Raw genomic sequence first — 12182 nt, 5'->3', positions numbered from 1 at the left:
CAGCTACTTACCCAACAAGCACTGATCCTAGACCTCCTAAATTTCGGGAACAGACACTATTGTGGCTACAATCAGTGACAATATTTTCCAGATATATATCTGTACTATCCCCGTGGCTCTTCATCTTAGGGTAGTTAGATGTCTATGACGCAGCATTTCTCTCGTTCATTTATGATCTTGTCCTGGTAACTCGTTTAACCAGCGCCTTCCGTGCTTTATTTTGATCACACTATAACCATTAAATAAAGCGGAGAGGGGAGTGAATTGAAATAAATTACATTATCGTGCTTCTATTATAGCATGTTACTTTATTTATTCATGTGATTTAAATGATTAGTTATGAGTTATGAATTGATGGAATACATGAAAATATTTGCAAGTAGTAGCTAAAAAACTGCCATTTTGACATAACTTGCGAATGTCAGGTTGCGGAGGTTTGGGAAGGTGAAATTGTTGGGGTTTATACTTAGGCTACATAGTGGTTTTCGCTTGCGCACCGTTGGTTGGTTATAGAACGCTGTCAGCGGCACTTCGCAACACGTGATGCAGCCTACTATACCGACGCTTCATAAGTATGCAGACACACAGAGACCTCAGACGTTGCCGCCAGCAGGAACTCTACACATTTGGTGAGGCTTGCCTAAGAAACCACCGGTCCCTCGTTACAATAAAACAAATACATTCAGTCACACGGAGAAATAATTTATTGAAATACCTAACACTACAAGTTTCAGTTTCTTTTTATTTTTCTTTTTTTGCTCAAAATAAACTGATTTTTGTGTAGTTAGGTTGGATTTCAGCAAGAGTACGGTTGATGTGCAAGGATTGGATCCACCTGGACAAATTATGTGAAGGTAAATAACTTCTACTGATGTGCTTTTATGCTCACTTTTTATTCACCCTAATTCATCCATGTTGTGATATTTACAATGGATTAACTTTAAATACCATTTTCATGTCTAAATGTTTATTATTATTATTATTATTATTATTATTATTATTATTATTATTATTATTATTATTATTATAATTAGTTCAATGTTAGCTTGTAATACTGGTAGTACTGCCAAACTATTAAAGTTGCATCCATGATGCGGTTTAGTAGGATGATTGGGTTTTTGAATTCAATCGCCCCATTCCAACCTTTGCAAAGGCAAGATCTGCATTATATACGTGTATTTTGTATTTTTCACCCGTGACAAAGTCCGATGTTAAAAAACTTGAAGACAGTAAGTAAGATAAGGAAGAAAACGGAACATTTTTTCAGTAGGCAACTCCATATTTTCTAGCTGCCTTTCAGTACAGTGCCAAGTTGGGTGGCCACCCACATCCATTTTCATGCAACAGTCTGTACAATACACAATACTGTTGATGATATGATTTGTGATGTTTTAGAATTAATGCATATCGAAATTGGTTTCAGAAATGGAAATTGCGTGATTGAGCGTTCTTGAATCGGAGCGAAGATACTTACGTATCGGCGCTGTTATTGAGTAGGCTAGGCTTTTTGAAGTTGTAAACGATGTTGTTGAATAATCCGTTTTAGCTGGGAAACTAATTGTATTTCACGCTACCATTTTATTGGCAATTAGACTATTAATCACCTTTTTAAAACCGGTTTATGATTGCGGTAATATGGATATAACAGCCGCTCTCATGTGCATTAGCAATTTGTCATCGTAAAGTAATGCAAAATATATTCGCACACTGCCTTGCGAAAGAAGCGACTTCATAATCCCTTACTTTTGTGTATTTGTGAGAAGCAGCGCCCTCACGAAGCCAAAACAATTAAAGGAGCTCAACATTAGAGGACGACAAGCCTCGTGGACCTGTTTTGGATCTGCGATGTGAAATTTCGTAATTAAGTCAAGATGGAATAAATTATTTTGTCTCTAAAGAACAAGAAAAGAAGAAAAACCATCCACTTTTCTTTCTTACTATATTAAATTTCATTTTGTATGATTTATCAGTTAATACATCGTTTATTAGGCTATAATATATTAAAAATTGTAAGATGAATAAAAAAATTAAAAAAAACAATTACGTATTGTGTTGTATATAGTGTTATTTTTCGAAAGAATAAACCCTGCACGTTTATAATTAGTAATCAGTCTCATTTTCATTGTTATGCGCCAGACGTTTCTCGAGAACGACTCATGTAAAGCCCGTTATCACAGCAGGCTATATGTGGCAACACAAATATCAACAATTATCAATTGCCCCACCAACACATTACAGTTAGTCAACTTAACATGCGAACGAATGGTTATCTCTTAAAGGAGTATGACGGTTAAGTCGAGGAAGCCTGCGGTTGTACCATGAATATACATTTTGTGTCCAAAGTCAAATGGTTTTATCTCAGATATCTGGAATTTAACGAATCACAGCCCTTTATTTTTTCTTATGTTGTAATTTCATAATACATGAAAGCTATGCAAAGACATTCCATTTCAGAAATTTTACTTATTCAAATCTGATTGTTCCAGTGTTTTTTCTTTGACTTTGAACTATTCTGCATCCATGTACAGAATGTTCTGTTATTTCTGAAACAAAGGATTTTCAGGCTTCCACAAACAGCCTTCCATTTTGTTTCTGTAGGCTCCCCTGGATACATCTTAGGCTGCGCTGTCTCTCTCCTAGAGAAGCAGCCATGAAGACGGTATTGGGTGACGTTGCCGACACCACTTTCCGGACAATAACCTCTGGGTTGCAGTTCCTCGGCTCCAACGATGTCAATTATGATGACTCCACCATCGATGCCGATTTCACCAAGGGTGGCTACCCTTTACAGAAGCCTCTGTCTGCCTTCCGCAGCAATTCCTTTCCTGGCAAAGTGCCGGGAGACGAGGAACTCATCCTCAAAGGCATCCCTTTCTACCCGACCAATGTCACAGACATTCTGGGCAACAGGAGCACCTTCGGGGAAGAGGGCAGCACCATCCAATGCGGGGAGAACTTCATGGACATGGAGTGCTTCATGATCCTCACCCCCAGCCAGCAGCTGGCAGTGGCGGTGATGGCGCTCACACTGGGCACTTTCACGGTGCTGGAGAACTTGGTGGTGCTGTGCGTGATCTTCCACTCGCGCACGCTTCGCTGCCGACCATCTTACCACTTCATCGGCAGCCTGGCCGTGGCCGACCTACTGGGAAGCGTCATCTTCGTCTACAGCTTTCTGGATTTCCACGTCCTCCACCGCAAGGACAGCCCCAACGTTTTCCTCTTCAAGCTGGGCGGGGTGACAGCCTCCTTTACCGCCTCCGTGGGAAGCCTGTTCCTGACCGCCATTGACCGCTACATCTCCATCCACAGGCCCCTGGCCTACAGGCGCATTGTCACCCGCACCAAGGCCGTCATCGCCTTCTGCATGATGTGGGCCATCTCCATCATCATCGCGGTGCTCCCCCTGCTGGGCTGGAACTGCAAGCGCCTCAAGTCGTTGTGCTCGGACATCTTCCCCCTCATCGACAAGAACTACCTGATGTTCTGGATCGGGGTGACCAGCGTGCTGGTCATCTTCATCATCTACGCCTACATGTACATCCTGTGGAAAGCTCATCATCATGCCGTGCGGATGCTTAGCCGCACCTCTCAGAAGAGCCTGGTGGTGTATTCGGCGGATGGCACCAAAGTGCAGACCACTCGGCCGGAGCAGACCCGTATGGACATCCGGCTGGCCAAGACACTGGTGCTCATCCTGGTGGTGCTGATCATCTGCTGGGGCCCCGTGTTGGCCATCATGGTCTACGACCTCTTCTGGAGGATGGACAACTTCACCAAGACGATCTTCGCCTTCTGCAGCATGCTCTGCTTGCTCAACTCCACCATCAACCCCATCATCTATGCCCTGCGAAGCAAGGACCTGCGCCACGCCTTCTTCAACGCCTTCCGAATGTGCCGAGGCAGCGCTCAGCCGCTGGACAACAGCTTGGAGTCCGACTGTCAGAACAGGGCCAACATTTCCGCCAACAGAGCCGCGGAGAGCTGCGTAAAAACCACTGTGAAAATAGCCAAAGTGACCATGTCGGTCTCCACGGAGACATCTGCGGAAGCTGTCTGACTGGCAGTCTCCAGATGCTGGTGAAGCAACCTTTGATTCTCACAACCCAGTTCTGCGCTCAAAATGTCACGGCCCATTCAAAACATGAGAGATGAAAAGGACAGTCTACTGGCCTAACGACCAGGTTGTAAGGAGGAACTATCACATGAGAGGGTCATGAAGTTGACTGACCAAAACAACACGAAAGCAGATCATTGCTTCAATGTGTCTTTTTCGCTGAACTGTGTGCCAGTGTAGTGTTACAGTGCTTGCCTAAGTGCCAAACTGATTTCTAGACTGAAGGAGGAACGTGATGCAGAAAGTATGGAAACGATTTCAAGCTGCTGTCTTGTCCTCTGTTGTTCTTCATTATGTACTCTGTTCTCTTCAAGTTATCTCATCATAGATTTGGTGGTACTGTGGGTGAATTCATGAAGGGTATTTTTTTACTGTGAAATCAGGTTCTCAGAAATGATATCTTTACTCATGGGATAAGGGGCTATTGACATTTTTTAATGATATATGTTAATATATAAATATATAATTTAGATATCAATATGTACATATTCTGTAGCAGCCATGCCTTCATGAAATTAACAACATACTGTAAATTGAGTCGTTCGGTTGCAATGTTGTACTGACTGTGGTCCGGCTTTGTATAGAAATATGCTTAATTCACAAATGATAACAAAAAATACGCTTGAAGAATGGGAATGTACTGATATCAAACATGAATATTATTAAAAGATGCAAGTGACAGTATATTCTTACAAAAAAGAAAGCACAATATAGAAGTTTTTTTGGTTTTTTTTACAATAGAATCATTATCATACGAGGGTATTTGTATTGCTTTGTTTATGGTTTTACCCTCTTAGTAGGAATACCTATTTATTTGGTTGTGAATAAATGAAGTGTGCATCGGTAATTAAAAGCAGAATTTAATGATGTCATGGGAGATTTTTATACCTTTAATCACCGATAATAATTAGAAGCAAACAAAGAAATCAGAAATATCAAAAAGGTCAACTTCTCTTGGGTTGACTAAGGAGGTACAGTACTGTTCATTTCATTCATCTTGTTTGGTAAAGGAACTTCTTTGTACATACAAGATAGTGAAAGTCTTTTGGCTATCATTTTAGGCCTTTCATAAGATACATTTAGAGTAAAATTAAATATGTATCTAGAAATCGTATCATGGGAAAATATCATTTTCGACATATCAAGAGCACACTTGGAAGACTATTGGTGCAAGGACGTGTAGTCTTCAAGTTCTGGATTGTGATGATTGAACATATGAGACATTAAGGGAGGCCAGGGTAGTTCACGTATGTAAGTCCTTCAGTTTGAACATGTATAACTTTGGCTTTCCGACCATGAATGAGAGGTTCATTGTCTATCAGCAGTCATTCACTCTCATTCGACCGTAACGTGACAAGGCACTTAAAATGAAAAGAATGAACATTTTATTGATCAACAGAAGCCAATTTATCTTTTGGCATTCTTGTGTATATCTGTCAATATTTTGTTTGCTGCAGATGGGCAGGTTATTTTGGACATGAGTTTTTATTCTGCATTTCTTTTGACATCTGCGGTGAACGTGATTTAAACACATTGTAATTAACTCAATAGAAAATTGGAGTTTGCTGCCCTGTGGCAACCAGCTGGGGCTGAAAAAAAGGATAAACAGCTTGCTATTAAAAAAATTACACGAGAGTTTAAAGCTGAAATGTATATAATCTTACTGTGTTGTTACAGTTATTTCAAGTGTGATTCAGTGATGCTCTTCTGTTGCCATTGTCTGTAGTAATATAAATTTTGAAGTATCAGAACAAGCTAGGAGAAAGCAGCAGGGCTGCAATATAAATTATAAATGAGTAATGCTTCAACCGTGAGCCTTTCCACAGCCTCCCACTGTGAGTGCACTAACAATGTGTGGTTCATCAAAGGTTTACCAAACGCTTGTACAGTATTAGATGTAAGGAGAGGTAGTTCTCAACAGCGGTTTAAAATGGTTCATTCGGTGAAACCGATGAGCCTCAACCAATACAACATACCTCTGTTTTAAACATGTTCAAGGTGTGGTCAAAGCACGATCACCATTTTATGTCTTAGTGAAGAACAAAAAGCATTGTTTGGTGTGCTGGCCACACTGTTGTAACCTTGAAAACCCCATACAGTACTGTTTAAAGGGAAATATTTTACCATTCATTATTGTTTCTTTTCTGTTGAACAGTTGGCCAACTGTGTTATGAAAATGACTTATACTTAGGTGTAGTCAATGGTTGTCATTGAGATACATAGCTTACCGCTATTGTTTAGATAGAGTTTATTTTATTATCCTGAAGAAACGTGAACTTCCCAGGGGCTGGCCTTTGGGATTGAATCAAGTAATGAGCTGATTGATATGAAAGACCAAAAATATGATGGCACAATGCCTGGCTTTCTCCTTTTTTCAGCAAAATCTAACTTAGCATTAGTCAACAAATTTGTGTGAAAGCCCGCTGTAATTTTTATGTACTGTATGACACCTTTTCTAGAGCTTTTACAAACCTCAATGAAACATTAAAGTTTGGCCTGACATGACAGGACATTCAGGTTTGAACTAGCTCGATTAGCAGTGTTGTTCTGTAGCCATTTAGCTTGGTGTATAACTATTAAGAAAACTGTGTTTCAGTGCAGATCATTCCCACTCCTGATGCGGTGCTGTGCTAGAGGTCAGCTCATTGCCATTATGTGGCTTCTGTACCAAGGTCGCATGTAAGGAGTCCTCTGAAAAAGTCATGTCCAAAAGCACTGGACATTTGTGTTTGACGTATCGCAATGTAGTCTGTTACCAAGCCTTTGAATAAAGTCACAGCTGGTTAACATGGAGTCAAGTGTTGCTTAGTTCTGGAATGGAGAATGTTGAGGAAAACTATTTGTTTGTTTGTGTGTGTGTTCCGGGAGAAAAAAAGGGGGGGGATGAGGGGGGTATCTGTTATTCACAGCCAGTAGGTTATTTCATCTGCGATCTTGGTCATTGCCATGGATAATTCCTAGATCTATCTCGCCCTCTTGTGGACAATAAGTAGTAATACTGCATCACGCGTCATGATCCAGCAATATGTTTCTATAATACTCTCCTATTAAATTAACTTTATAGAGGACATTTTATTGGTTACATCCTGGGGAGTTAATATTATACAGTGCAAAGGGTGGTAATATAATGAATGCCTAAAGGTTTTCAGGAACAATTACATATTCAAAGTTAAGGATGGTATTTGCAACGGAAGCCGCATTGTTGCATTTTTGCCCCCCCCCCCTTTTTTTTTGCCATTTCCGCGATTTCCGTGATTTTTCGGCCGTTTTGGATAACTGTCAACCTTAACGTTATTTGTATAGGCATATGCATTTTAACAATATTGCCAAATGCTGGGAGAAACACATTACTAACGTTTACAGATTCTTTTTTTTTTGTAATGCAATTTGTCTATTTCAAACTTTCTGCTAAATTAAAGAAAGAACATCATGCATTCAGTGATTAAATGCACCAACCTCAATGCATTTTAGGGAGGTGTCTGTACTTTTGCCTGTCTAGCAATCCTTTAAGTTAGTTCAGTGTTTAATGTTAATTGTGTTCAGCTAATTTTGACATAGCATCATCTTCTGGATGGTCCAAGTGATTAATTGAAAATAAATAGCCACATTGTAACAGGCATGCATAATACAATTGGTCTGCGTAGTGGGCTATTTGGTTTGAAAAAGCTTAACAAAAGCAGCTTTCCTCGTCGACTTGGACATTACCACAACTCACTTCACGTGAAGTTATGAAGCTGCTTGTGGCCACAGCCTTCTTTCATAAATAAAGCTCTATGCTTCATAATCTGAGGATGTGGCTGGTCTCACGTTACCACTGAAAATGTGTTACCTTGACTAACATTAGTATGTGCCAAAAAAACCTCCACACAAGCATTATAGTTTTCATTTACTGTTACAATTATTCCATCCCTCTATTACACTTATACCGACTAGGGTGTATGAATGTAACTTCGGACTGCTTGTAATTAAGTTTAAGTGGTATCCAACTCGATTGAGTTATGACTACTTGGACTACTAACATGTCAAAGCTATTTGGAGTAAAATTTTATTGTGTTAGGCTAAATATGTTTTGAGTAAATGAGCAAAATCTAAAAACGGTTACATTTGTACCAACTGTACCCTCTGTACTCTGTGCTGTACTGTACCCTGTCTAAAATTCAAATGGGCCCAACAATGAGGCTACCCAGTAATATAAGCAGAGCAACTATGCATCCACAGCTCAGCATAAGGAACAAGTAGTTCAAGTTATGTAATTCTAAATTTCTCTCCACCATTTTGGACTTAATATGTCTGTTGTAGGTCATTGTGGTACCACTAGATGGCAGGTATCTGGGTAGGAATCCGAAAAGAGAGCACTACTCACTTGCAAACTCAAATTTCATTGTAAATAGCTGTCCAGTGCTGTGGTCACAATGTGTGAATGGATTAAATTAATTTCTTGTCATATAGCAATGCTGTGATATATGTTTATATTCATCAAAAAATGTTTGTTTTTGTGTAGGAGTTAGGGTTAGGGTCGTAATAGACTGTATCAGCTACAAAATTTCTTACACCAACAAAAGGACACAGTAATGGTTTCCAAAACAACATACTCAAATTCTGCAAGTATTGGTATTCCATACGTAAATCTCTTACTGCTGCAACATTTTTTATAAATCTTCCTTTGAAATATTTAGCTTTTTCATTTTAACCGACGTAGTTAATTGTCAATGTCAACAAATTCAGTATTTTAAAAATACAGGGCAAGTAGTAAGTTTATAGACATAATTATTCACACACACTACATTTTGCAAATTAAATTACAGTGTTTAGTGAATTAGCTAGTGAGAACATTTTACTTTGTAAAGGCAGAGCTTTTTTGTTCGTTTTTAGATTGAACAATTAAAAACTTTACACACTGGACGTACATTTATAAATATATTGAAAAACACTTGAACCTGTCACTGATTCAATAAACATGAAGTTCATCAATGTAAGGCTTTTAGATGTATTTTTAAGAAAAAGAAGCTTGAAAAATGTATCATTAAATAAATCATATATATTTATTAAATGTTTACCTCTCCACAAGGTGTGTATTTTCGTCATTCTATTGAGATAATGCAATAAAAACCTTCAATTTTATAAATCTTCAGTCACCAGAGGGAGACTTTGAGCGGTCAGGGATTCAGAAAAGCACTTCTCTCACTCTCTCCTTAAAGCCTGTATTCTGTATATTGGTGGAGACATCATTACCTCAGCAGGAATTTGTCTCCCTCACTTTGGATCCCAGCCTGCTGACACTTGACCAATCACTACATCACAACACAAGCAGACGCTAGCAGAGTCAGTGCTAGCCAAGGCCGAGCACCAGTTACATGGATTTCCTGTCCTGCAACTGTACAATTATGCAGGGGAACTAGAATGCCCTAAATGAGCTATTTTGCTCATACTAAATGAGTCCACGTGACGAAGAAAATGTACTCATGAAATTACAAATGTGACAAATAGTACATTTTGTGAAAAGCCATTATATATGACGGTATATATATCGTTCTATGCAGTGCTTCCTCATTCTTGTTCATTTTTTGACATTTGTTTGGGAAATTAAACTGCTGGAATGAATACCAATGGATTTTTCCTGCTTTTATGCTTTTGTACACAATATTCAAATAGTCTGACAATTTCCCTTGCATTACCAATAACTAACTAAAAATAAATAAATGCTGAAAGCATAGTATTTGCCTTTGATATGTATTTTCTGCAGTACATTGTCTTAAGTTTTAAATAGGTCAAATACTCTCTGCTGCATGGATGTCCTTAATGGGTATGCACGTCACATCTCTCGCAGTATAGCACCTCTATGATGGATTTTCATGTCAGACTGCTGCAAGGATAGCCAGGGGGGTTTACAGTGTAAAATAAAACCATCCACTTCTTTTCACCATGGAAACTATCTCCTTCATAAACTGGAGATCTCATCACAGGCAGGATTGCAAACCAAAGTGAGAGCACAGGGCATGTGTTTACCTTGTCATTTTAGATGTTTTATAGCCAGTCACTTGCCAAAGCAGCAGAGTATACCCACATACCTTGCTTGCCCTTTAATTTTATATTTACGTTCACTCCGGCAGTCTAGATTGGCTTTTACAAATGAATGTTCAAGAACACAGGTCAGCCTTGCCCTTACTTCTCGCATCTGGATTCTGAAGTTAAATTACAGTCATGTGATCCTCAGATCCAGTGTTGGAGGTCCCTAGAGAAGGTCAGCCTGTACAGGGAGTAGAAAGGCAGAACTGAAGGTTGCGTGTGAGAGAGAGACAGGGAGAGTGGGTAGGGAGGGATTGATCTTTCCATGCACTGCTCCCTCTGTATTGATGTTCAGCTGGTTAGTTTCCTGGACCAGGTCCTGCACATCTGCCAATGCAGCTGGGAGCCCTCACTGTTAGTGACACCAGATGGGAGACATGTGGCTGGGCTTCATCACTACATATGTTGCAGGGACAAACTGTGCTAAGTAAACCATTCAGAAGACAGATATGCCTGATAATATGTACATCTCCTGGGGCTCCGTTGTCTAAGTGCACGTGATTTGATTCATTTCTATTAATACATAGCACAAGTTGTATCACTAATTTGGCTGTCTGTGGATATTTGGTGGTTTGGTACTGTGTAAGAGTTTGGTGCATTCTAAATTTAGTATAGGTCATGATTTCGTAAGTAGTGACTTGCATTGCTCTGAAATTTGATGTAATAATCCATTAACAGTCTGGACACCCTTAAATTCAACATGTAAAACCATTTTAACGATTCCAGCCTGCCTGGCTACCTCAGCTGAATTTTCGGACCTTCTGGATCGCCCTAGCACATTCTGTGTGCGCCAGAAAGGTTTGCATATGCACACGTGTTCAATGGTTTGCGTTTGTGTGATGAAAAAAATAAGCTCATAAAGTCATAAATGAGTCACTGATGTAGCCATGGTTACCTTTAAGTAAAAACAGATGTCACCATCCTGCCAGTATGTGTTAACATTTCAACACCTGCTCCACACACTCCTCTTCCCCTTCATCTTCATTCGGTCCGAGACACGTAGTGGAGGAGCAAGTCCTGGAAGTCTGATGTATGTTGCGGGGAAGGTAACCAATTCATAAGCAGACTAACGGGTTATAATTATTTGAATACATTGTGTTCCAAGTCAGTATTTCAGGGCATATTAAAAGTTAATTGAAATTCCATACAGCATGCACTGCTTTTGCATTCCATAATTCATCCTTGAAATTTTTTTCTGAGGTTTATGTGGCTTTGATGACAAGATTACCACTGAAAAACTTAATGAATTCAAAAAGCAAAACAAAAAAAACTGAATTAAATCTGTCCATAGTCCTTTGTTGCACTTTCTTTTTTTGCCTGATAATTCGGTGTGTAACATGTTGCACCATTGGTCTATATGACAAAAACGGAGTATGCCTTCAGTAAATAATCTAGACAAATTTACATTCTGAAAGAAAAATATCACCATTAAAAATCTTGGTTAGATTGGGTTTTGTATCTGAAATGTTGCTGCACTGTTGGCAGGAACGAACAGCTATTTATAACTGAATAGGGTGCAGAAGTCAGCGTCTTACTTCTACTAACAACTCTGGTGAGTGGCAGGTAACGGAGTTTCAGTTTCAGATATGCTCAGATGAGAGAAGCTCAGATGCTTACTGCTGAAGCCTTGTGACTCAGTGAAGCGTCGTCATGAACGTTAAAAATGGCTAGTGTCAAACACGAAAACCCCCTTTAAAGACCCACAGCACGCGAGAGTGGGCTCCTTAGCAACGTGCTTTGTTGTCTTGTGAACTCGCCTGAACATATGTGGGAGTGTGCTGTCCTTCGCACAAGTCTGTGCTGGAAGCTCAGATGAAGCTAATCTCTGAGCTCATTCATGACAAAAGCCTTTTAGTACCCAACATAAGAAAGCTTTGAAAGTTTCCTTAGGTCACCGTTTCCCAACCTTGTTCCTGGAGATCTACAGTGCTGTAGGTTTTCAGTCCAACCCTAACAAACCACACACTTGATTCAACAGCTAGAGATCTCACTGAGCTTC

At 39.6% G+C, this 12182-nt stretch overlaps 1 protein-coding gene across 2 annotated transcripts; it reads left to right on the top strand.

Annotated features, from left to right (window-relative positions):
- Positions 1-500: 500 nt before the first annotated feature.
- On the top strand, positions 501-6904 carry cnr1 (cannabinoid receptor 1). 2 transcript variants are annotated; one of them, XM_064339933.1, is made up of 3 exons: positions 501-629; positions 785-854; positions 2599-6904. In XM_064339933.1, exon 3 carries the CDS (start codon positions 2651-2653, stop codon positions 4058-4060), a length of 1410 nt encoding a protein of 469 aa, XP_064196003.1. In that variant the 5' UTR covers positions 501-629; positions 785-854; positions 2599-2650; the 3' UTR covers positions 4061-6904. The 2 variants fall into 2 exon arrangements, with proteins under 2 accessions (XP_064196003.1, XP_064196002.1); XM_064339932.1 differs by having other exon boundaries at positions 564-854.
- The last annotated feature ends 5278 nt before the right edge of the window (positions 6905-12182 follow it).

Source organism: Anguilla rostrata, chromosome 6, assembly GCF_018555375.3.
Source record: "Anguilla rostrata isolate EN2019 chromosome 6, ASM1855537v3, whole genome shotgun sequence".
In the NCBI taxonomy this organism is placed as follows: domain Eukaryota; kingdom Metazoa; phylum Chordata; class Actinopteri; order Anguilliformes; family Anguillidae; genus Anguilla; species Anguilla rostrata.
This window is presented reverse-complemented; position numbering and strand designations above follow the sequence as displayed.